The sequence below is a fragment of the Pan troglodytes genome, chromosome 20, assembly GCF_028858775.2.
Source record: "Pan troglodytes isolate AG18354 chromosome 20, NHGRI_mPanTro3-v2.0_pri, whole genome shotgun sequence".
Lineage (NCBI taxonomy): Eukaryota > Metazoa > Chordata > Mammalia > Primates > Hominidae > Pan > Pan troglodytes.
Genome location: NC_072418.2, coordinates 12,478,842 through 12,504,569, shown reverse-complemented (window position 1 = coordinate 12,504,569; position 25,728 = coordinate 12,478,842). Strand labels below are relative to the sequence as shown.

Sequence of the window (25,728 nt, the reverse complement as noted above, 5' to 3'; positions counted from 1 at the left end):
ATTACAGGCACATGCCACCTCGCCTGGCTGTTTTGTATTTTTAGTAGAAACAGGGTTTCACCATGTTAGCCAGGCTGGTCTCAAACTCCTGACCTCAGGTGATCCACCCGCCTTGGCCTCCCAAAGTGCTGGGATTATAGGCCTGAGCCACAGTGCCCGGCCCCCTCATGGTTTCTTTTAGCTTGTTTTTCTGTCACCTGCATTTTCTGTAAATTGGGAGGTAGGTCTAGAGCAGTGGTTTCCAATGGGGATGATTTTACTCCTTGGGGACAGTTAGCAATGTCTGGAGACATTTTTGGTTGTCACTACTGGGGATGCCTTTGACATCATCTGTGGAGAGGTCTGGGATGCAACAGCTGAAATCTCCTTTGAATCCCTGTAGTGAATTTTTCATTTTAATTATTGTATTTTTTAGCTCCAGAATTTCTTCTTGGTTTCCTTTTAGGTTTTCTATCTCTTGATTGTTATTTATATTCTGTTCATACATCATTTTCTTGAGTTTTTCCATGTCTTCCTTTAGTTCTTTGAACATCTTTAAGGCAGTTGTTTTAAAGTCCTTGTCTAGTAGATCTACCATTAGGTCTCTTCCAGGGAAAATTTATATTTATTTATTTTTTCTGTGAATGGGCCATACTTTCCTGTTTGTGTGCCTTGAGATTTTTGTTAAAAACTGGACATTTGAATCTGATAATACTGTAACTCTGGAAAGCTGATTCTCTCCTTTGTCCAGTGTTTGCTGGGTTTTTTGTGTATTGTTTTGGTTTGTACACCAGTGTTCATAGCACCGTTACTCACAATAGCTGCCAGTGTCAAACTCAAGTTTTAGTCTGGCTTTTTTTTTGTATTTTTTAGTAGAGATGGGGTTTTACCATGTTAGCCAGCTTGGTCTCAGACTCCTGACCTCAGGTGATCCACCCACCTTGGCCTCCCAAAGTGCTGAAATGACAGGTATGAACCATCGCACCTGGCCCCAAACTCAAGTTTTTCCACATCCAATTGTTTAAATTTTTTTTTTTTTTTTTGGACAGAGTCTCACTTTGTTGCCAGGCTGGAGTGCAGTGGCACGATCTGGGCTCACTGCAACCTCCGACTCCCTGGTTCAAGGGATTCTCCTGCCTCAGCCTCCCAAGTAGCTGGGATTACAGGCACATGCCACCACGCCCAGCTAATTTTTGTATTTTTAGTAGAGACGGGATTTCACCAGGTTGGCCAGGATGGTCTCGATCTCCTGACCTCGTGATCTGCCCACCTCGACCTCCCAAAGTGCTGGGATTACAGGCGTGAGCCACCGCACCCGGCTCCAAACTCAAGTTTTCCCACATCCAATTGTTTTTAATTTTCTTTTGGTTTGTTTGTTTAAAGATAGGGTCTTGATTTGTTGCCCAGGCTGGAGTGCAGTGGCAGGATCACAGCTTATTGCAGCCTGAAACTCCTGGGTTCAAGCAATCCTCCTGCCTTGACCTCCCAAGTAGCTGGGATTACAGGTGCAAGCCACTATGCTTGGCCATCCAATTGTGTGTGTGTGTGTGTGTGTGTGTGCACGCACGCGTGTGTGTTTTCTTTCTTTCTTCTTCTTCTTTTTTTTAATGATCCTGAATCAATTGTTTTAAACATAGTCCAAACAAGCAGATTTTTTAGTCCTTTAGGGCCTGCCTGCTCTGCATACCCCGGTGAAATTGTGCCAACCATTTGATGACCACAGAGAAGATAAACCCTCCAGCTATAAAAAGGACCCCAATCCCTTGCTGCTCTTCAGAGCTTTCTGATTTAGAAACTTCCCACTAGGCTGCTAAGCAACTTCACCTAGCACATAAGCTCCCTCTCAACTCCCATTCTTTCCCTGGAGTTCTCTTGCTCTCCTCCCATTCTGAGTAGTGACCTCCAAGTCTGTAGCCTTTGGATATTCTCATGCTATGAGGGACTGCAGGGACCAGCCCCACAGGGTCGGTGGGCTTCTCCCTGTGTGTGGCGACAAGAGAGTGTAGAAATAAAGACACAAGACTAAGAGATAGAAGAAAAGACAGCTGGGCCTGGGGGACCGCTACCCCCAATGCATGGAGACTGGTAGTGGCCCCGAATGTCTGGCTGCGCTGTTATTTACTGGATACAAAGAAAAGGGGCAGGGTAAAGAGTGTGAGTCATCTCCAATGATAGGTAAGGTCACGTGGGTCACGTGTCCACTGGACAGGGGGCCCTTACCTGCCTGGCACTCGAGGCAGAGAGGGAGAGGAGACAGAGAGAAAGACAGCTTATGCCATTATTTCTGCATATCAGAGACTTTTAGTACTTTCACTAATTTACTACTGCTATCTAGAAGGCAGAGCCAGGTGTACAGGATGGAACATGAAGGCGGACTAGGAGTGTGACCACTGAAGCACAGCATCACAGGGGGACGGTTGGGCCTCCAGATAACAGTGGGCAAGCCTGGCTGACGTCAGGCCCTCCACAAGAGGTGGAGGAGCAGAGTCTTCTCTAAACTCCCCCAGGGAAAAGGAGACTCCCTTTCTCAGTCTGCTAAGTAGCGGGTGTTGTTCCTTGACACTTTTCGCTACCGCTAGACCATGGTCCACCTGGCAATGGATGTCTTCCCAGACGCTGGCGTTACTGCTAGACCAAGGAGCCCTTCTGGTGGCCCTGTCTGGGCATAACAAAAGGCTTGCCCTTTTGTCTTCTGGTCACTCCTCACTATGTCCCCTCAGCTCCTATCTCTGTATGGCCTGATTTTTCCTAGGTTATGATTATAGAGCGAGGATTATTATAATATTGGAATAAAGAGTAATTGCCACAAACTAATGATTAATGATATTCATATATAATCATGTCTATGATCTATATCTGGTACAGCTATTCTTGTTTTATATTTTATTATACTGGAACAGCTCGTGTCCTCGGTCTCTTGCTTCAGCACCTGGGTGGCTTGCTGCCCACAAGGGACCCCACACACAACCCGTCAAAGCACTGCCCAAGTGAGCTACTGCCGCCTTGTGGTCACATATTTTATGTTAATCGCCCAAAAATCATTCAAATACCCTACATATGCATATATTTTTGTTTTTCACATTTAGTTCCCTGATCCATTTGGAGTTTATTTTGTGAATGGTGTGAGTTATCCATGTAATTTTGTCTTTTTCCAGATGGCTAACCAGTTAATCTTAGCACCTTTCATTGCAAACTGCATTTTTGCCCCAATTGATCTGAAATACCACCTTTCTGAACTGAATTCCCATATGTTCCTGGATCTATTTCTAGATATTCCATTTTATCCCATTTGTCTGTTTCCTGTTCCTGTTCCTATCCACAGTTTTAATTGTAGAGGCTTTATAGTATGTCTTAATATCTGTAGGGCATTGTCACTTTTGTTTTTCAGAGTTTTCTTGGGTATTATCAGACGTTTGTGCTCCCATGTGAACTTTAAAATTAATTTACATAACTCCATTAAAAAGTTTGGTTATTTATTGGGATTGCTATATATATATACACATATATATATATACACACACACACATATATATATACATATATATGTATATATATTTAAAACGTCTTAGATTTTAATCCTTTCTTTACAGATTACCTACACCATTTTTCACTAAGAAAACTGTAGAAAGTTAGTAACTGCCACAAGCGAATGTCAGGCGGTGGCACGTGTCAATTTCCACAGAGTCCTGCTTTGCCGGGTGTCTGAATGCACTGCATGGGGCCTCTGCTCACACTTGCTGGAACCAATCGTGGCAGATTTTAGTCCACAGGTCACTTTCCCCATATTTCTTTGTAAACTCTTCAGCATTCTTACAGAATTTTTTACGGTCCTTAGAGTATTCTTCAGCTACGTCAGCCCGAAGTGGGTGCTCGGGCTGGGGGTCATTCACCAGTGCTATGAGGGACTGGATTACTTGGTCGGTTTTGGTTGCTGGCTTCCAGTTTTCAGCACTAGTTACTGACAGACAGACCTGCCCCTTTTTGTTGATATTTGGGTGATAGATCTTTGTTTTAAATGTGATCTTTGGTAGTTTGAATGGGTACTCTGCTGGAAAGTTGATTTCGATTCTGAAGGACACCTAATCATATGGAGAGTTGTCAGGAACAATAAGCCCTTGCTAAGTCAATAAATTAGCTTCATCAACCTGGATGTTACGGGAAGTTTTTCATCCCACATATGCAGATTTCCTGAAGCTCTTCATCAGCCTCCTGCTGGCCGCCATCTTGGATTTGGTCTTTTTTTTTTTTTTTTTTTTTTTGAGACGGAGTCTTGCTCTGTTGCCCAGGCTGGAGTGCAGTGGTGCAATCTCAGTTCACTGCAAGCTCCACCACCCGGGTTCATGCCATTCTCCTGCCTCAGCCTCCCGAGTAGCTGGGACTACAGGCGCCTGCCACCACGCCTGGCTAATTTTTTGTATTTTTAGTAGAGACAGGGTTTCATCGTGTTAGCCAGGATGGTCTCTATCTCCTGACCTCCTGATCCTCCTGCCTCGGCCTCCCAAAGTGCTGGGATTACAGGCATAAGACACTGCGCCCGGCCTGGGATTGTTATATTTTTGAGTTAACCTGTTAAGAATTGCTATCTATATGATGTTAAGTCATCTTATAGAAGAACAAGGAATTTTCCATTTGTTCAAGTCTATTTTGTGTCTTTCAAGAATGTTTGTTTTAAAGCTTCTTCATGTATGTTTTACACATTTTTTGATAAGTCTAAACCTAAGTATCTTTATGTTATTCTACATAAGTTTTATTACATCACCTTACTGGCTTTTGACTGGTAGATGAATGCCATTGGTTTTTAGATAGCAATTTCACATTCTGTTAACTTATTATTTTATTCTCTAGGGCTTTCCATATATAATATCACATCATCTGCAAAAAGAGATAGTTTCCTTCTTTTGCAATTCTATGCTTATTTACTTTTTCTTTTTCTTTTTTTGAGATGGAGTTTCGCTCTGTCGCCCAGGCTGCAGTGCAGTGGTGCAATCTCGGCTCACTGCAACCTCCACCTACCGGGTTCAAGTGATTCTCCTGCCTCAGCCTCCTGAGAAGTTAGGATTACAGGAGCATGCCACCATGTCTGGCTAATTTTTGTATTTTTAATAGAGACGGGTTTTCACCATGTTGGCCAGGCTGGTCTCAAGCTCCTGACCTCAGGTGATCCTCCCACCTTGGCCTCCCAAATTGCTGGGATTACAGGTGTGAGCCACCGTGCCCAGCTGCAATTCTATGTTTCAAATTAATTTTTCTTACTGAATTGTATTAGCTAATGCTTCCAGTACACACACACAGAGACACACACACACACTTGGCTATAGGTACAGGCAATCATCTTAAGAAAGTATTCACTAATTTCTATTTTTCTGGAGTGCTGATATCAATAAGGGACATTGCACTGGGTGTGGTGTTGCACGCCTATAGCCCCAGCTACTCAGGAGGCTGAGGAAGGAGGATCCCTTGAGCCCAGGAGTTTGATCCAGCCTGCACAACATAGGAAGACCCTATCTCAAACAACAATAATAATAACAATAATAATAAATGAGTGTTGAATTTTTTCCAAAGGCTTCATCAGCATCTATGGAGAAAGTCACATGACTTGTTCTTGTAGATATATTTTTATGGTGCATTATTTAATGGATTCTTTTCTTTTCTTTTCTTTAGACAAGGTCTGGCTCTATCACCCAGGCTAGAGTGCAGGGGCATGGTCGGTTTTAGTTCACTGCAGCCTCCACCTCCTGGGTTCAAGCAATCCTCCCACTTCATCCTGAGTAGCTGAGATCACACACGACTAATTTTTGTCTTTTTTGTAGAGATGGGGTTTTACCATGTTGCCCAGGCTGGTCTGGAACTCATGAGCTTGGGCAATGCAACCTCCACCTCAGCCTCCCAAAGTGCTGATATTACAGGCATAAGGCACTGCACCTGGACTATTTAATGGATTTTCTAATAACTGCACTAATATTGCTGTTTTATGCTAAATTTCATGTGGGGATAGTTATTTTCTTAATGTGGTCTTGTATTTTATTTGCTAATAGCTAACATAGCATATTTGAATCCATATTCATAATTGATATGGTTCTGCAATTTTTCATTTTTTGTACTCTACCACTTTTTTATTTTTCTGAGACGGAGTCTTGCTCTGTCACCACTGGAGTGCAACGGTATGATCTCAGCTCACTGCAACCTCTGCCTCCTGGGTTCAAGCGATTCTCCTGCCTCAGCCTCCTAAGTAGCTGTGATTACAGGTGCGTGCCACCACACCCGGCTGATTTTTGTATTTTTAGTAGAGACAGGGTTTCATCATGTTTGCCAGGCCGGTATCGAACTCCTGACCTCAGGTGACCCACTCACCTCGGCCTCCCAAAGTGCTGGGATTACAGGTGTAAGCCTCCATGCCCACCCAGCCTCTACCACATTTTATATCAATGTTATACTTTCTTCATAAAAGGAATTAGGAAGTGTTTCTTCATTTTCATTGTTCTTAAGTTATGGAGCACTGGGAATATCTGGACTTGGAAGGTTTGGTATAATTCTCCATTTAAAACATCTAAGCTCACATTTACAGTCTAATGATGGTTGACAAAGGTGTCAAAACAATTCAATGGGGAAAAATAGTATTTTAAATGAATGGGACATAGTCTTAAAAATGTCTGAAACAGGCTGGGCATGGTGGCTCACACCTGTATTCCCAGCAGTTTGGGAGGCTGAGGTGGGTGGATCACGAGGTCAAGAGACCGAGACCATCCTGACCAACACGGTGAAACCTCGTCTCTACTAAAAATACAAAAATTAGCTGGGCATGGTGGTGTGCACCTGTAGTCTCAGCTACTTGGGAGGCTGAGGCAGGAGAATCATTTGAACCCAGGAGGCAGAGGTTGCAGTGAGCCAAGATAGGCCACTGCACTCCAGCCTGGCAGCAGAGTGAGACTCCATCTCAAAAAAGAAAAAAAAAAAAGGACACTTGCACACACGTTTATAGCCCACAATTTGCAACTGTAAAAATATGGAACCAGTCTCAATGCCCATCAACTAATAAGGGGATAACAAAACTGTGGTATATATACACCACAGAATACCACTCAGCTATAAAAAGCAAGAAAGTCATAGCATTCTGAGCAACCTGGATAGAGACTATTATTCTAAGTGAAGTAACTCAGGAATGGAAAACCATATATATGTTCTCACTTATAAGTGGGAACTAAGCTATGAGGATGCAAAGGCATAAGAATGATATAATGAACTTTAGGTGGGCGCAGTGGCTCACGCCTGTTATCCCAGCACTTTGGGAGGCCGAAGTGGGTGGATCACTTGAGGCCAGCAGTTCAAGACCAGCCTGGCCAACGTGGGAAAACCCCATCTCTACTAAAAATACAAAAATTAGCCAAGCATGGTGGCGCATGTCTGTAATCTCAGTTACTCAGGAGGCTGAGGCAAGAGAACTGCTTGAACCTGGGAGGCGGAGGTTGCCAAGATCATGTCACTACACTCCAGCCTGGGCAACAGAATGAGACTCCATCTCAAAAAGAAAAAAACAAAACAAAACAAAAAAGGATAGAAAGAAAGAATGCACTTTGGGGACTCTGGGGGAAGGGTGGGAGAAGGGTGAGGGATAAAAGTGGATAAAAAACTACACATTGGGTACATTGTACACTGCTTGGATGATGTGTGCACCAAAATCCCAGAAATCACCACTAAAGAACTTATCCATGTAACCCAAAACCACCTGTTTCCCAAAGGCTATTGAAATAAAAAATAAATAAATAAATAAACCTTTTTCCATTTTGGTTTACATTGATATTCTTTTTCTAGGTTTTATTTTTTGAGCTGGGGATTTATTTTTTATTTTTTATTTTTTTGAGACAGTTGTGCTCAGTTGCCCAGGCTGAAGTGCCGTGGCGCCATCTCAGCTCACTGCAACCTCCGCCTCCCAGGTTCAAGTGATTCTCCTGCCTCAGCCTCCCGAGCAGCTGGGATTACAGGTGCGCACCACCACGCCCTGCTGGTTTTTGTATTTTTTAGTAGAGACTGTGTTTCACCATGTTGGCCAGGCTGGTCTTAAACTCCTGTCCTCAGGTGATCCGCCTGCCTCAGCCTCCCAAAATGCTGGGATTACAGGTGTGAGCCACTGCACCCAGCTATTCTCATTTTTATTGACAAAAGTGTTTAGGAATATGAATGTTCCTTTGACCACTGCTTAAAATGCGTCTTGTATTATCCAAAAAAGCCAAAAAAAAAAAAAAAAAAAGAGAGAAAACCCAATATCCAACAACTGATGTTATGATACAGCCATACAATGGAATCTTATTTAGTAAAAAAAATTAAGTACTGATACATGCTAATTGGATGAACCTTGAAAACATTGAATGAAACAAGCCAAACACCACGTGTTTTATATTCTAATTCTACAGGCAATATCTACAGTAGGCAATCTATACAGACAGAAAGATTAGCTGTTGCTTTGGACTCTGGGGGTGGTGGTGGGGCTGGATGAGCAGATTGGGTGATCATGGCTAGGGTACTGGGTTTATTTTTGTGGTCATGAAAATGTTCTAAAATTGATTGTGATGATCGATGCACAAATATATGAATATACAAAAAGCCACGAAACTGTACACTTTAAACAGGTTAATTGTATGCTATGATAATTGTATCACAACAAAACTAAAGGCCTAAAGAAGGAACTGAATGTATCAGAGGCACAGATCATTTTATGGATTAACAGGTTAATCTTTTTTTTTTTTTTTTGAGACGGAGTCTCACTCTGTCGCCCAGGCTGGAGTACTGTGGCATCGTATCAGCTCACTGCAACCTCAGTCTCCTAGGTTCAAGCAATTCTCCTGCCTCAGCCTCTCGAGTAGCTGGGATTACAGGCGCCCACCACCACACCCGGCTATTTTTTAAAAAATATTTTTAGTAGAGATGGGGTTTCGGCATGTTGGCCAGGCTGGTCTCGAACTCCTGAACTCACGTGTTCCGCCCGCCTCGGCTTCCCAAAGTGCTGGGATTACAGGCGTGAGCCACTGCCCCCAGCCCCATCAGGTTAATCTTTCAAACAGGGTGTCGCTGGTCTCGAACTCCTGGGCTCAAGCGATTCTCCCGCAGTAGCTAGGACTACAGCGGGCTTATCTTTGTAAATATGTTTATATCCCTGCAGAGGGTTGAAGAAACAAGGAGAAAATCCTGCAGAAAAGAATTTCCCTAGGGTGGTGGCTCACGCCTATAATCCCAGCACTTTGGGAGGCCAAGGTGGAAGGATCACTGGAGCCCAGGAGTTCCAGATCAGCCTGGGTAACAAAGAGAGACCCTGTCTCTACAAAAAAATAAAAATAAAATAAAAATAAATTAGCCGGGCGTGGTGGCACACACCTGTGGTCCAAGCTGCTTGGGAGGCCGAGGGGGGAGGATCCTTTAGGCTCAGGAGTTCGAGACCAGCCTAGGGAACACAGTGAGACCCAAGTGTCTAGAAAAAGATAACTTAGCTGGGCGTGATGGGCCCAACTGTGGTCCAAGCTACTCCGGAGGCCGAGGCGGGAGGATAGCTTCAGCGCAGGAATTCCAGGCTGCAATGATCTATGACCGAGCCACTGCGCTCCAGCCTAGGCGACAGACCGGCGCCTTATCTCAAAAAACTAAAAAGAGAAATTAAAAAAGAAAAGAAAAGCACTCGATGAGCATCCCGCTGTCTGCAGTCGAAGCCTTGGGTGACGCCTCCACGCGTGCCCCGCCCGCTGCGCCAGTCCCCGCCTCCAACCCGGCCCTTGGCGCTGGGTTTCCTGGTCCGGCGTCGTTCCCAATATCGACAGATTGATCTGGATCCTGGTCCACCTGGGATGCGAGAAAACGGGACTTTTCTGTACGCGTGTCGAAGAGGTGGCCCCAGCTCTTCTCTCAGCTTCACATCATCCTCATTCCAAAGCTCTTGGGGCTCGGCCCCTACACTTAATGCCGTGCGCAACCGGAAGCGGAAGTGCCAGCCGGTGCGCAGCTATACGTATTCCCCGCTCTCCAGCAGCTTCCTAGCTGGGTTTTCACCTCAGCCAGCGCTCATGCTCAACCTAGGCAGGGCGGGGCAGGAGGGCCTAGCGGGAGGCGGAGCGAGGGTCGGAGGGAGACGCCCCGGACTTCTGCTAGGTCTGAGACGCGCCGGCCTCCCGCTGCTGCTCCGGAGAAGCGGCGCCTCCTCCCCGCCAGGACCCCGAGGCGGGGGGTTCCCGCCTTCTCTTCTGAGCGCCTCTTCCCGCTGCGCCCGCATCAGTCTGGGCCTGGCCCAGGGTCCCCGGTGGAGACGTGTTTTTTTCTCCAACCACCGTGCCCCTCTGTTTAAAAGCAGCCAGTCAACCTTTGTGTCCTTTCTCCAGAAGGAAAAGCATCTCAGCTGTTGTGGAAAAGGGCCCCAGCGTCCTCTTGTCACCGACAGGGCGATTGCAGTGCGTTCCGGTGAGCCCTGGACGGAGGAGATGATCTGGCTGTGGGGGGGCATCGCTTATTGAAGTTTGCGAAATTGCTCAGCAGTTAAATGCTTTGTCAAGTGTGCAGGAGTTGTAGGTTTATAGAAATAAAAGCAAATATTGCCACAGTTATAAAGCAAAGTAGCAATACTCCGCTGTGTTTTTGAGATCAAAAGCAGCTGAACTTCCTAGGTCAGTACCTCCCAAAGAGCTTCAAAACGGAGGGGCTTCCAGGAAGTAGGATGCCGCCTTCATTATGCCAGTATCAGAAATTACAGTTGTATTAACTGTGAAAGAGACATGTTTTAATTCAGCGTTTTTCCCCTCGTATATATACATATTTTGAGACGGAGTTTCGCTCTTATTGCCCAGGCTGGAGTGCAATGGCGTGATCTAGGCTCACTGTAAACTCTGTCTCCTGGTCCAAGCGATTCTCCTGCCTCAGCATGCTGAGTAACTGGGATTACAGGCATGTGCCACCACGCCCGGCTAATTTTGCATTTTTAGTAGAGACGGGGTTTCACCATGTTGGTTGGGCTGGTCTCGAACTCCTGACCTCGTGATCCACCCTCCTCGGACACCCAAAGTGCTGGAATTACAGGTATAAGCCACCGCGCCTGGCCTTCCCCCTCATATATTTTTATTTATTTATTTACGTTTTAAAGACAGGGTCTTGGTTTGTTGCCCAGGCTATCTGTAGATTGAATATTCTAAACCAAAGAAAATGTGAAAGGCCAGAATATTGAACACCTATTATATATCCTTGTTGTAGACTGATCATTCGTTAATATTTTGCATGTTTTCTGTTCCTTTGCATCTCTTGTGTAGATCAATGTGTATTGGCCGGGTGCGGTAACTTAAACACCTGTAATCCTGGCACTTTGGGAGGCCGAGGTGGGCGGTTCACCTGAGGTTGGGAGTTCCAGACCAGCCCGACCAACATGGAGAAACCCTGTCTCTACTAAAAATACAAAATTAGCCAGGTGTGGTGGGGCATGCCTGTAATCTTAGCTACTCGGGAGGCTGAGGCAGGAGAATCGCTTGAACCCGGGAGGCAGAGGTTGTGGTGAGCTGAGATCGTGGCAATGCACTCCAGCCTGGGCAACAAGAGCAAAACACCGTCTAAATAAATAAATAAATAAATAAATAAATAAATAAATAAAACTAGGCCGGGCACAGTGGCTCACCCCTGTAATCCCAGCACTTTGGGAAGCAGAAGCAGGAGGAGCCACTGAAGCTATGAGTTTGAGACAAGCTGGGGCAACATAGTGAGACCCCATCTCTACAAAAAAAAATAAAATAAATAAAAGCATAACTAAAGTCAGTGACAATATCAAGTCTTCTTTAAGATGTGCATGCATTGCTGAAGAGAACACTTTTTTTTTTTTTTTTTTTTTTTGAGACAGAGTCTTGCTCTGTTGCCAGGCTGGAGTGCAGTGGCATGATCTCGGCTCACTGCAACCTCCACCTCCCGGGTTCAAGCGCTTCTCCTGCCTTGGCCTCCCGAGTAGCTGGAACTACAGGTGCACGCCACCATGCCCAGCTAATTTTTGTATTTTTAGTAGAGATGGGGTTTCACCATGTTGGCCAGGATGGTCTCCATCTCTTGACCTTGTGATCCACTCACCTCGGCCACCCAAAGTGCTGGGATTACAGGCGTGAGCCACCATGCCCGGCTACATTTTTAAACAGTATCAACTAAATATGGACTTGGTGATGCAACATGCATACGTGTGCCAGGCTAAATGTAAAAGTTATTTATCACATTATTTGAAATAGCCTAAATTAGAAACAACCCAAATGTGGATCCACAGAATGGATGAATTGTGGCATATTTCTGTGGCTTTTTTTGTGTGTGTGTGTGACAGAGTCTTGCTCTGTCATCAGGCTGGAGTGCAGTGGCGCAATCTTGGCTCACTGTAATTTCTGTCTTCCTGGTTCAAGTGATTCTCTTGCCTTAGCCTCCCGAGTAGCTGGGATTACAGGTGTGAGCCACCCATTTTTCTTTGTATTTTTAGTAGAGATGGGGTTTCACCATGTTGACCAGGCTGATCTTGAACTGCTGACCTCAAGCGATCTGCCCACCTCAGCCTCCCAAAGTGCTGGGATTACAGGCGTGAGCCACCATGCCCAGCCTCTGTGGCATATTCTTCAGCAAAGATATGAACCAAATCACAGGTGGATGAACACAACAACTTGGGTGCACCTCACCAGCGTAATGCTGACTGAAAGAAGCCAGACACAAAAGTATTCTGTCTGATAGTTGCTAGGCAAAGTCAACTAGAGTATTTTTTCTTTTATTCTTTGTTTTCATATATGTATATATATATATTTATTTATTTGTTTATTTATTTATTTAATAAAGAGACTTTGTCTCACTATATTGCCCAGGATGGTCTCTAACTCCTGGCCTCAAGCCATCCTCCTACTTCAACCTCCCAAAGTGTTACTATTACAGGCATGAGCCACCCCCTGGACAATTAGAGTATTAAATGTCAGAATAGTATTACAATTGGGAGGCATGCCATGGAAAAGACTATGTCTGCAATGCAGGGTATGGAAATGCTTTATTTGTTTGTTTGTTTGTTTGTTTTGAGATGGAGTCTTGCTCTGTCACCCAGGCTGGAGTGCAGTGGTGCAATCTCAGCTCACTGCAAGCTCTGCCACCTGGGTTCATGCTATTCTGCTTCCTCAGCCTCCCCAGCAGCTGGGACTACAGGCACACACCGCCATGCCCAGCTAATTTTTTTGTAGCTTTAGTAGAGACGGGGTTTCACTGTGTTAGCCAGGATGGTCTCGATCTCCTAACCTCGTGATCCACCCGCCTCGGCCTCCCAAAGTGCTGGGATTACAGGTGTCAGCCACCGTGCCCGGCCTACTTTTTTGTTTTTTAAGATGGAGTCGCACTCTGTCACCCAGGCTGGAGTGCAGTGGCATGGTGTCGGCTCACCGCAATCTCCACCTCCCAGGTTCAAGTGATTCCCCCACCTCGGCCTCCCGAGTAGCTAGGATTACAGGCATGCACCACCACACCTGGCTGTTTTTTTTTTATTTTTAGTAGAGACAGGGTTTCACCCTGTTGGCCAGGCTGGTCTCAAACTCCTGACCTCAAGTGATTCGCCTACCTTGGCCTCCCAAAGTGCTGGGATTACAGGCATGAGCCACCATGCCTAGCCTGAAATACTTTTTCTTTGATGTATCCAACTGACATGCCATTATTCTTTTCCAAAGGTCATTTTTTCCAGGACACTTTCTGTCTTCATGACAGGAACATCGAGAAGCCAAGGCTAGTGGCTGGGTTACTGATGGATTACTGATGGATTCTTCTCAGGCAAGTGGAAAGCAGACCTAACTTCAAAATGTTATGCTTGTAGCCATCATCGGTAGCCTTACCTTGTTATCGTGTATTCAAGCATCTTAAAGAAATGATGGTCCTGCTCAGGAAATAACTCCCCAGGTGAATTTCTCTAGGAACCAAGCCATCTCAGGTTGTACAGAGATTGCAATGGAAGTGTATTGCAGGATCTGGCCAGCAGCCCACAGTGCAACGGGGCTCTCTCTTTGTTCCCAGGCAGATTGGCAAGTTGAGATATAATAGACACACACAAGATAGTGAAAGCTGGGTCCAGGGGGGTCACCGCCTTCTGGTCCCACAGTGCCAACAATGCACTGGATATACCAGCAGTTATTATTAAGCTTAGTGAGGGCGGGGGTAGGTTAGTGAGGGATTTAGGGTCATTTGATTATGAGGTGAGATGGTCACATGGGGATGAAGTAATTCTTTAACATAACATTTGTATGTAGAAGTACAGTACATTTGTATGTAGAAGTACAGTATACAGAGACAAGAATTTAAAATATAGTGTGTGTGTCAGTAATTTCTAACAGAGCCTTAAAACAGAAACACAATCTTTCCATAACCTATGATTAGCAAGATATTAATCAGCAGTAACAATTGCCACAAAAGCTGGTTAGAAACAATCCATGGAAACAGGATGTGAAGCTAGACAACTGGTTAGACCAGAAGTTCTCAGAAGGGAGTATGCCTTAACTTTAAAGAGGCCTACAAGAGCCGTGGCAAGATGAGGGCGTTTATCCATATGGACAGGCACCCCCCATGCATCTGTTTATAGGCTCTCCACAAGGGTCGCATTCCATTCCCAGAGCTATGAACATTTGCTTTTCTGGGATAGGAATCTTGGTGATGTGAAACCTCCCTGACTGCACGTCCATTCATAGGCTCTGTGCAGGGGGAAGCACATCACGCGCTGTTGGCTCATTGTGGCAGTCCAACCTGGCATTGTCTTTACACAATCCTGCATGCAATTTTGTATTTACAGTAATCAGGAGCATTTCATCTTTTATTCTGTAGCAGTAGTTTCAGTGGGTCTCCCTACAGAAATGATTATTTTATCTCAATGTTTACTAATTCTTTCTAATCCTCAATCATGCTTGTTGGCTCATTGTTTTGCTGAGTGTTATGACAGATTGTAAGAAAGGGATGGAGATGTCTAATCTGAAGGAATTTGTGTGTCACTGTGGAGATAATTCATTTGTTATTAGATTTTACATAGTGCTGCAACATATTCAGTGCAGACTGCAACTATAAATAGAGGAGGACTAAGGCCAGAAGAGCCCATTGTAAAGCTGTAGGAAGATCAGTTTAGTCATGTTTCAGTGATGCTGATAAGTCCATGTGATTGGATGCCATTGCAAGACAATATCTATATAGAGGAGAAGAGGCCTGAGGCCTGGGAGTACTGCAGGCTTCTAGTCTTCCTTAGTCCTTCATGCATTTTTCTCAGAACATCAAAGGAGATGGTACTTAGCTGAAGCTGGCATGTATTTAATGGTTTAGCACTTAGTGACCTTTGAGGATGTGGCTGTGGACTTTACCCAGGAGGAGTGGACTTTGTTGGATCAAGCCCAGAGAGATCTCTACAGAGATGTGATGTTGGAGAACTACAAGAATCTCATTATACTAGGTAAAACTGGCATCATTTCTTCACTGACCCCTTTAGGAAATCAATGTTTCTTAAATGTTTGCTGTCAAATGAGGGTACTGTAATAAGCAAGACAGGCATGGACCTTGGCCAGTGGACATTCCTTTTTTTTTTTTTTGAGACACAGTCTGGCTCTATTGCCCAGGCTGGAGTGCAGTGGCATGGTCTCTGCTTACTGCAAAGCCCTCGCTCCTGGATTCAAGTGATTCTCCTGCCTCAGCCTCCCAAGTAGCTGGGATTACAGGTGTGCAGCACCATGGCCAGCTAATTTTTGTATTTTTAGTGGAGACAGGGTTTCACCATGTTGGCCAGGCTGGTCTCAAACTCTGACCTCAGGTGATCCACCTGCTTTGGCCTCCCAAAGTGCTAGGATTACAGGCGTGAGCCACCATGCATGGCCTGGGCATTACTTTATAGAACAAGCTTGTAAACTTTCTTAAAGCATTATGAGATTTATGCACAGACCTGTTTTTTTGTTTATTTGTTGTAGCTCATCAGTGATCGTTAGTGTTAGTGTATTTTATATGTGGTCCAAGGCCATTCTTCTTCCAGTGTGGCCCACGGAAGCCAAAAGATTGTACACCCCTGGTGTAGAGGATTCCCCATGAAAATAAAGATTTAAGTAAATGAGTTTATTTCATGTATGGATTAAAAACTTTGAGACTTTAAATGTGTATGAAGTTGGACTTGGTTTTCCAGGCTCAAGCAATTCTTCTGCCTCAACCTTCTGAGTAGCTGGGACCACAGACCCGTGCCAGCATGCCCTGCTAATTTTTGTATTTTTAGTAGAGAGGAAGTTTCACCACGTTGGCCAGGCTGGTCTTGAACTCCTAACCTCAAGTGATCTCCCTGCCTTGGCTTCCCAAAGTGCTGAGGTATGAGGCATGAGCCATTATACCTGGGCAACATTTTTGTTATTTTAAAAATAGTTTTAGTGCATGTATTGGAAATGTTATATGATTAGTTTGCTATTTGTAAAGTTACACTTGACCATCTTTAGAATCCCCGAAGGCAAAAGTATTGGTTCCCCATTGAAGGACATGGTGTTATGTCTTGCATGGGCCTCTTCTTTTGTGCATTTTTCCCTCCAGCAGGGTCTGAATTATTCAAACGTAGTCTCATGTCTGGATTGGAACAAATGGAAGAGCTGAGGACAGGAGTGACAGGAGTTCTGCAGGATGAGTTCATAAGCAGATGTGGTATTATGGCACTGCTGTGCCAGCCTAGGAGACATGCAGTACATTGGAAATGTTACTTTGCGAACTTCTCAGGGTATACTCTTCTTCCTGAGAAGGCTGAGGCCATTTGGTTTCCTTAGACACTTTCAACTCCCCTCATCTTTAAATTTCCATTGATCTTCTCAACCTCTTTTCTGTTCTCAGAAAGGTTTGTCTGCCTTATTTGAAAATTCCATCTTATGCATGTAGGTCCTTTGCCAACACCTTCTTATATTGCTTTCTTGATTCTCCCATCTTTTTGCTTACTACCAGCCTCAGTTTTCTGCATATTATTACTTGGATAATAAGTAATACAGGTTTTTTTTTTTTTTTTTTTTGAGATGGAGTCTCGCACTGTCGCCCTGGCTGGTGTGCAGTGACATGATCTTGGCTCGCTGCAACCTCCACCTCCTGGGTTCAAGCAATTCTCCTGCCTCAGCCTCCCAAGTAGCTAAGATTACAGGTGCCTGACACCACGCCCAACTAATTTTTTGTATTTTTGTAGAGATGGGATTTCACTGTGTTGGCCAGGCTGTTCTCGAACTCCTGACCTTGTGATTCACCTGCCTCAGCCTCCCAAAGTGCTGGCATTACAGGTGTAGTGATAGTTTTGACACCATATCTTTACCATTGCAAAACTTCTGACATAGCCAAACTCTTTATAGTCCATCTTTCCATGTGCTTCACTCTTTTTTTTTTAATCATGTTTTATGCATGTTTGGAAAGATATACAAATGTGCCATATACTTTTTTTAGGTAAAATATACAAAAATTTACCATTTTAGTGTTGTGTAGCTATCAGCTCTTTTTAGTTTCAAGGCATTTCTTTTTTTGTTTGTTTGTTTGTTTGAGACAGAGTCTCTCTCTGTTGCCCAGGATAGAGTCCAGTGGAGCCATCTTGGCTCACTGCAACCTCCATCAGCTTCCTGGCTTCAAGTGATTCTCCTGCCTCAGCCTTCTGAGTAGTTGGGACTACAGGCGTGTGCCACCATGCCTGGTGAATTTTTGTGTTTTTTGATAGAGATGGAGTTTCACCATGTTGGCCAGGCTGGTCTCAAACTCCTGACCTCAAGTGACCCACCTGCCTCCGTCTCCCAAAGTGTTGGGATTACAGGCATGAGCCAGTGTGCTTGGCCTAGTTTCAAAGCATTACCATCACACCAAAAGGAAACCATATACCCATCAAGTAGTCAGTCCCCACTCACCCTACAGAGACTAATTTGCTTTCTCTCTCTATGGATTTACCCTTTCTGTATATCTTATATAAATGGAATCATACAATGTAACCTTTTCTCTCTAGCTTCTTTCACTTAGCTATATATATATGTATATATATATTTTTTTCTTTTTTGACACAGAGTCTCACTCTGTCACCCAGGCTGGAGTGCAATGGCATGATCTTGGCTCACTGCAACCTCTGCCTCCTGGTTTCAAGTGATTCTCGTGACTCAGCCACTTGAGTAGCTGGGATTACAGGTGTACACCACCATGTCTGGCCAATTTTTGTATTTTTAGTAGAGACAGCACTTCACCATGTTGGCCGGGCTGGTATCGAACTCCTGAACTCAAGTGATCCACCTACCTTGACCTCCCAAAGTGCTGGGATTATAGGCATGAACCACCACACCCAGCCCAGCACAGTTGATTCTGATAGGTTTTCTGAACTTATTAGTCATATTGTGGTAGGAAAGAGCCCTGTAGTTCTTCACTCTGCCACATTTGATTATGCTATGTCTGTTCCTTAGGCATTTTTTTTTTTTTTTTGAGACGAAGTCTTGCTCTGTAGCCCAGGCTGGAGTGCAGTGGTGGATCTCACCTCACCGCAACCTCCACCTTCTGGGTTCAAGTGATTCTCCTGCCTCAGCCTCCCGAGTAGCTGGGATTACAGGCATGCACCACTGCACCTGGCTAATTTTTTGTATTTTTAGTAGAGACAGTGTTTCACCATGTTGGCCAGGCTGGTCTTGAACTCCTAACCTCAGGTAACCCACCTATCTAGGCCTCCAAAAGTGCTAGGATTACAGGTGTGAGCCACCACCCCCAGCCCCATAGGCTTTTAAATGACTTTATTCCACAATTTTTCTCCCAAGCTGCATTTTTCACTTTATTTCAGAATTGGATTTGCAACTCAAAACCAAAGGCTTCCCACTGCTGCAAGATATTTCTGCAGAAAGATCACCAAATGGAGTACAATTGGTAAGATTTCCAAGGGATGAAATCTTCCACACTAGGACAAGAAGCACAATATTCACGAAAATTATATGAGGAAAATGGCATTTACCCAGAGAAAACAAAGTCTGAAGAGATTCTCTGAATATCATGAATATGGGAAGCACTCTAAACTTACTACAAACATATTTCTTCTCAGAGATCTCACAAATAAACATCCACAAACATACAACTCAGCTATTCAGTTTTTGGTGCATAATTTCTTTTACTTTATTATTATTTTTGAGACAAGGTCTTACTCTGTTGCTCAGGCTGGTGTGCAATGGTGCAGTCTTGGCTCACTGCAACCTCTGTTTCCTGGGCTCAAATGATCCTCCAGCCTCAGCCTCCTGAATAGCTGAGACTACAGGCATAAGCCATCATGCCTGGCTGATTATTTTTTTTTTTTTGTAGAGATGGGGTTTCACCATTTTGTCCAGGCTGGTCTCAAACTCCTGAGCTCAAAGCAATCCACCTGCCTTGGCCTCCCAAAGTGCTGGGATTACAGTCATGAGCCACTGTGCCCAGCCCATAATTTAGTCTAAATAATTCTCAGATGTATTGTGGCTAATGCCTGTAATCCCAGCACTTTGGGAGGCCAAAGCGGGCAGATCACTTGAGGCCAGGAGTTGGAGACCAGCCTGGTCAACATGGCAAAAATCTGTGTTTACTAAAAATACAAAAATTAGCTGGGCATAGTGGCACATGCCTGTAATCCTAGCTACTTGGGAGGCTGAGGCCTGAGAATCCCTTGAACTGGGAGGCAGAGATTGCTGTGAGTCAAGATCATGCCACTGCACTTCAGCCTGGGCGACAGAGTGAGAATCTTTCTTAAATAAATGAATAAATATCAGACAGATTGTCTAAGAAGCTCTGTGAATGCAGAGAATATAGGCAGGCTGGTGGCCTCATTGTCCTATTACTCAACTTAACTCAAAAATGGGGCTGGAACTCTGTACATATAATGGATATGTTAAAATGTTTAAATATATTTCCAATGCATATATGTTGTGATTGGGGAGAAATTCTGTTACCATACTGAATGTGAGAAATTCTTTATTCATCTTTTATATCTCAACAGGAGAGAAGCAATACTGCAGAGAAACTGTATGATTCTAACCATTCTGGAAAAGTCTTCAATGAACACCCATTTCTTATGACTTACATGATAACTCACATTGGAGAGAAAACTTCTGAGGATAATCAGAGTGGAAAAGCCTTAAGAAAGAACTTTCCTCATAGTTTTTACAAGAAAAGTCATGCTGAGGGGAAAATGCCTAAGTGTGTTAAACATGAAAAAGCCTTCAACCAGTTTCCAAATCTTACTAGGCAGAATAAAACTCACACACAAGAGAAATTGTGTGAATGCAAAGACTGTTGGAGAACTTTTCTTAATCAGTCATCCCTTAAGTTACATATAAGATCTCACAATGGAGACAAACACTGTGTATGTAAGGAATGTGGGAAAGCCTTCAGTAATTCCTCACACCTTATAGGACATGGAAGAATTCACAGTGGAGAGAAGCCCTATGTCTGTAAAGAATGTGGTAAAGCTTTCACTCAATCCACAGGACTTAAATTACACATCAGAACTCACAGTGGAGAAAAACCATATAAATGTAAAGACTGTGGGAAAGCCTTCACCCATTCTTCATACCTTGCTGATCATACAAGAATCCACAGTGGAAAGAAGCCCTATGTATGTATGGAATGTGGAAAAGCCTTCACTAGATCCACAGGACTTATTTTACACATGCGAATTCACACTGGAGAAAAGCCATATGAATGTAAGGAGTGTGGAAAAGCTTTTATTCATTCCTCATACCTTACAAAACATGTAAGGATTCACAGTGGAGAGAAGCTGTATTTATGTAAGGCATGTGGGAAAGCTTTTACTCGTTCCTCAGGACTTGTTTTACACATGAGAACACATACTGGAGAAAAGCCCTATGAATGTAAAGAATGTGGGAAAGCCTTTAATAATTCCTCAATGCTTAGTCAACATGTAAGGATTCACACTGGAGAGAAGCCATATGAATGCAAAGAATGTGGGAAAGCTTTCACTCAATCCTCGGGCCTTAGTACCCATTTAAGAACTCACACTGGAGAAAAGGCCTATGAATGTAAGGAATGCGGTAAAGCATTTGCTCGTTCCACAAATCTTAATATGCACATGCAAACGCACACAGGAGAAAAGCCTTATGCATGTAAAGAATGTGGGAAAGCCTTCAGGTATTCCACATGCCTTAACGTTCACACACGAACTCACACTGGAGCAAAACCATATGAATGTAAGAAATGTGGGAAAAACTTCACTCAATCTTCAGCACTTGCTAAACATCTAAGAACTAAGGCATGTGAAAAAACCTGAAGTGTTCCTCAGATCTTAGTATTTACATCTAAACTCATCTGGAAAAAAATCATATGAAGGTAAAGAATATGAACAACCTTCACTGAATTTCCATATCTTATATAATAGGAATGAATTTAACATGGACACAAGTCCCAGTGATATAAGGAATAGGCAAGAGTAGTAATTCTTCACATCTTATAAAGTGTAAGAACTCACCTTTGGGAGAAAAATCTGGTTCTAAGACATGTGGTAAAGCCTTTGTTTCTTCCACTATTGTTTATTTTTCTTTTTTTTTTTTTTTTGAGACAGAGTCTCTCTCTGTCACCCAGGCTGGAGTACAGTGGCATGACCTTGGCCCACTGCAACCTCTGCCTCCTGGGTTCAAGGAATTCTCCCACCTCAGCCTCCCGAGTAGCTGGGACTACAGGCATGTGCCACCATGCCCAGCTAATTTTTTGTATTTTTAGTAGAGACAGGGTTTCACCATGTTAGCCAGGATGGTCTCGATCTCCCGATCTCATGATCTGCCCGCCTTGGCCTTCCAAAGTACTGGGATTACAGGCTTAAGCCACCACACCCAGCATATTGTTTATTTTTCATAACAAAAATTACTGTAAAAGCCAATTGAAGGTAAGAATGAGAGATAGCCTTAAAATACTTCACAAACCTTCATAGTACTTCATAATCAACACTGGAGAAAAACCCTCTGTATGTAAGGAATGTGATAAAACATTTACTTAGTGCTCAGGACTTAGTATCTACATGAGAATTCACAGTGGTATAAAACCCTACAAATGTAAAGGCTACAAGATCTTCACTTATGCCTTTTAATAACTTAACATCAAAGAACTCACAGTGGGCAGATAGCCTATATATGTAAGAAATCTGGGACAGCCTTCAGAAATTTCTGACAGTTTCAGGTATAAGTAACCTCATCAATTTAAGATGTGTTATGAATTCTTCCAGTGTTACTAAGTCAGTCAACATGCGTTGGAGAGAAACTCTATGAAGGTAAGATGTGGGAAATCTTTACTTCTGTCTCATGTGTTAATATTTGGTAATCTCAAAGAGGCCAGAAACATTATGTATGTTAGAAATATGGGAATGTCTTTATATATATATATATATATACACACACACACACACATATATATGCACACACACATACACACACTTATGTATGTATTATTTCATCCTTTAATATAAATGATAATTCATACTGGAGCGAAATCTTGATAATACAGAATGAGGGAAATGTTGCATCCATTTTACAAGTCTTACTATACTTGTGAAAACCCACACTGCAAACAAGCTATATGAATGTGAAAATACGAGAATATGCTGGGCGTGGTGACTCATGCTTGTAATCCCAGCACTTTAGGAGGCCGAGGTGGGCAGATCATTTGAGGTCAGGAGTTTGAGACCAGCCTGCCAACATGGTTAAACCTCATCTCTACTAAAAATACAAAAATTAGCCAAGTATGGTGGCGGGTGCCTTTAATCCCAACTGCTTGGGAGGCTGAGGCAGGAGAATTGTGTGAACCCAGGAGACAGAGGTTGCAGTGAGCCAAGATTTTGCCACTGCACTCCAGCCTGGGTGACAGAGCAAAACTCCATCTCAAAAAAAAAAAAATCTGGTAATACTTTTAGCAGTACATATTCCTTAAGTGCCTCTGAAAATACTCACTGGAAGAATAAACTATGAATCTGAGGAGTTATGGGAAGCTTTCAGATACTACTGTTACTGTACACAAGATCATACTAGAGGAGAAATTGAAATAAATGACATGAAAATGAGATTGCCTTTCTATGTGTCTTACTGTCCATGACGACTTGTCATGGACAGTAAATTTTCTGTGGTTGAAAAGTTTAATTGCTTTTAAAATTCCCCCTAGTAGAATTTTTTCTATATTTTAGTCAGAACAGCATGTGGGAGGAGTGAGGACTGGACAGTGGACTGTACAGTGGATGTTAGGATGTTATATTTAATCCCCATGGTCACCAGGCCATGCCTCTAATTCCAGCACTTTGGGAGGCTGAGGTGTGTGGATCACAAGGTCAAGAGATTGAAACCAGCCTGGCTAACATGGTGAAACCCCGTCTCTACTAAAAATACAAAAATTAGCTGGGTGTGGTGGTGCATTCCTGTAGTCCCAGCTACTTGAGAGGCTGAGGCAGGAGGATTGCTTGAACGTGGGAGGTGGAGGTTGCAGTGACTCGAAATCGCACCATTGGACTCCAGCCTGGGCAACAAGAGTGATACTCCATCTCAAAAAAAGAAAAAAAAATCCCCATGGTAACTACATATAAAATATCAATGGAATATACACAAAATGAGACGAAAAAAAGATGTCACTAAAAAAACAAATCAACAAAAAAGGCAGTAATGTAGGAAATGAGGGACCAAAAAGCTGTAAGACATACAGAAAAAGAGTAACAAAGTGGCAAAATGAGTCTTTTTTGTTGGTAATTATATGAAGGGTAAATGGGATAACTTCTCCAATCTAATGGCATAATTTGGCAAAATGGATTAAAATACACAATCCAACTGTATGTTGCCCTTTGCTTTTTTTTTTTTTTTTTTCTTTTTTTTTTTTTAAGACAGAGTCTCGCTCTGTCGCCCAGGCTGGAGTGCAATGGCAAGATCCCGGCTCACTGCAACCTTCACCTCCTGGCTTCCAGAAATTCTGTCTGCCTCAGCCTCCTGAGTAGATGGGATTACAGGTACCCACCACCATGCCCAGCTAATTTTTGTAGTATTAGTAGAGACAGGGTTTTGCCATGTTGACCAGGCTGTCTCAAACTCCTGACTTCAGGTGATCTGCTCACCTCAGCCTCCCAAAGTGCTAGGATTACAGGCATGGGCCATCACGCCTGGCCATCCTTCGCTTTAGATCTAAAGACAAAAAAGGTTGAAAGTTAAATAATGGAAAAAGATCATTCCATGTAAATAGTAACCTAAAGAGAATTTGGCTGGATATACTAATATCAGACAAAGTAAACTTGAAGTAAAAAACTGATAGAAGAGAGAGTGAATGAGAGTATATACTGATAGAAGGTAAAATTCATCAAGAAGATAAAAAAATTATATGTATCAAACATCAGAGCTTAAAATACATGAAGTAAATATTGGCAAAATTAAAGGGAAAAATAGACAATTCTGCATAACAATTGGAGACCTCATTATACCACTTTCAATTTAATAGGTAGAACAGCCACCATAATATCAAGAAGGAAACAGGACAAGTACTATATAACAGTTGGCACAACCCACCCCACAACAGAAGAGAACACATTTTTCTCAAGCATATGTGGAATAGTTTCCAGGAGAAACCATATGTTAGGCCACAAAACAAATCTTAATGAAATGTAAAAGACTGAAACACAAAGTACCATTTCAAGTCACATAGAATGAAACAAGAAATGAAAAACAAGGAAAACTGGAAAATTCACAAATACATTTTATTGTAAGCAACACACTCCTGATCTATCAATGGGTGAAGCAAGAATTCACAAGGTAAATTAGAAAACATCTTGAGACAAATGAAAACAAAGACATGGCATACCAAAATTTATGAGATGTTGCCGTGGTCTAAATTTTGTCTCCTAGGCTGGGCACAGTGGCTCACGCCTGTAATCCCAGCACTTTGGGAGGCCAAGGTGGGTGGATCACAGGGTCAGGAGATTGAGACCATCCTGGCTAACGTGGTGAAACCCTGTCTCTACTTAAAAAAAAAAAAAAAAATCAGCCCAGTGTGGTGGTGGGTGCCTGTAATCCCAGTTATCCAGGAGGCTGAGGCAGGAGAATGGTGTGAACCTGGGAGGCAGAGCTTGCAGTGAGCCAAGATCACACCACTGCATTCCAGCCTGGGTGACAGAGTGAGACTCCATGTCAAAAATAAAATAAAATAAAAAATAAAAAATAAATAAATAAATAAATTTTGTCTCCTCAACTTGCATATGTTGACATCTTAACTCCCAAAGTGATTGTATTAGGAGCTGGGAATTTTGGGACATGATGAAGTCATGAGGGCTCTGCAGAATGGGATTACCCCCCTCATGGAAGACACCCCAAAGATATTTCATGCCACTTCTACTGTATTTGGTTACTTCAAGAAGATGGCTGTCTGTGAACCAGGAAAAGGGCCCTCACCTGACACTGAATCTGACTGTATCTTGAGCTTTGACCTAATCTCCAGAACTCAGAGAAATAAATTTATGTTGTTTATTAACCACCAGTCTATGGTATTTTGTTATAGCAGCCTGAATGGACAGATACAGTGAAAGTAGTGAAAAGAAGGCAACTCATAGCAGTAACTACTCAAATTCAAAAAGAAGAAAGATCTCAAAGATTAAGCCAAGGAATGTTTCACACAATTCAGCCTAATAAGAAAAGTGCTGGAAAGGATGTAAATTAAATAATGTATGAGATAAGCAAAAAGCTTCAATATCCAGCTACAAGACATTCTAGAATGAGAGAATAGAAAAAAAAAAAAAAAGGGAAATCACTGAAAGAAGCA

The 25,728-nt window shown here is 43.1% G+C and overlaps 1 protein-coding gene and 1 pseudogene across 15 annotated transcripts in view; one reads left to right on the top strand and one right to left on the bottom strand.

Annotated features, from left to right (window-relative positions):
* The window catches only part of ZNF846 (zinc finger protein 846), an 80,937-nt gene that overhangs the window by 31,521 nt on the left and 23,688 nt on the right, over nucleotides 1–25,728 (top strand). For 4 of the 15 annotated variants that reach the window (XM_054674042.1, XM_054674040.2, XM_054674043.1 and 1 more), the window contains exons 3-6: nucleotides 13,659–13,758; nucleotides 15,286–15,412; nucleotides 18,761–18,843; nucleotides 19,937–23,808. In XM_054674042.1, coding sequence (XP_054530017.1) covers nucleotides 13,744–13,758; nucleotides 15,286–15,412; nucleotides 18,761–18,843; nucleotides 19,937–21,226 — 1,515 coding nt within the window. In that variant the 5' untranslated portion in view covers nucleotides 13,659–13,743 and the 3' untranslated portion in view covers nucleotides 21,227–23,808. The other 11 variants (XR_010153694.1, XM_054674044.2, XM_063801144.1 and 8 more) reach the window with 10 other exon arrangements.
* Nucleotides 3,476–4,442, bottom strand: LOC134809074 (ubiquitin-conjugating enzyme E2 L3-like; annotated as a pseudogene).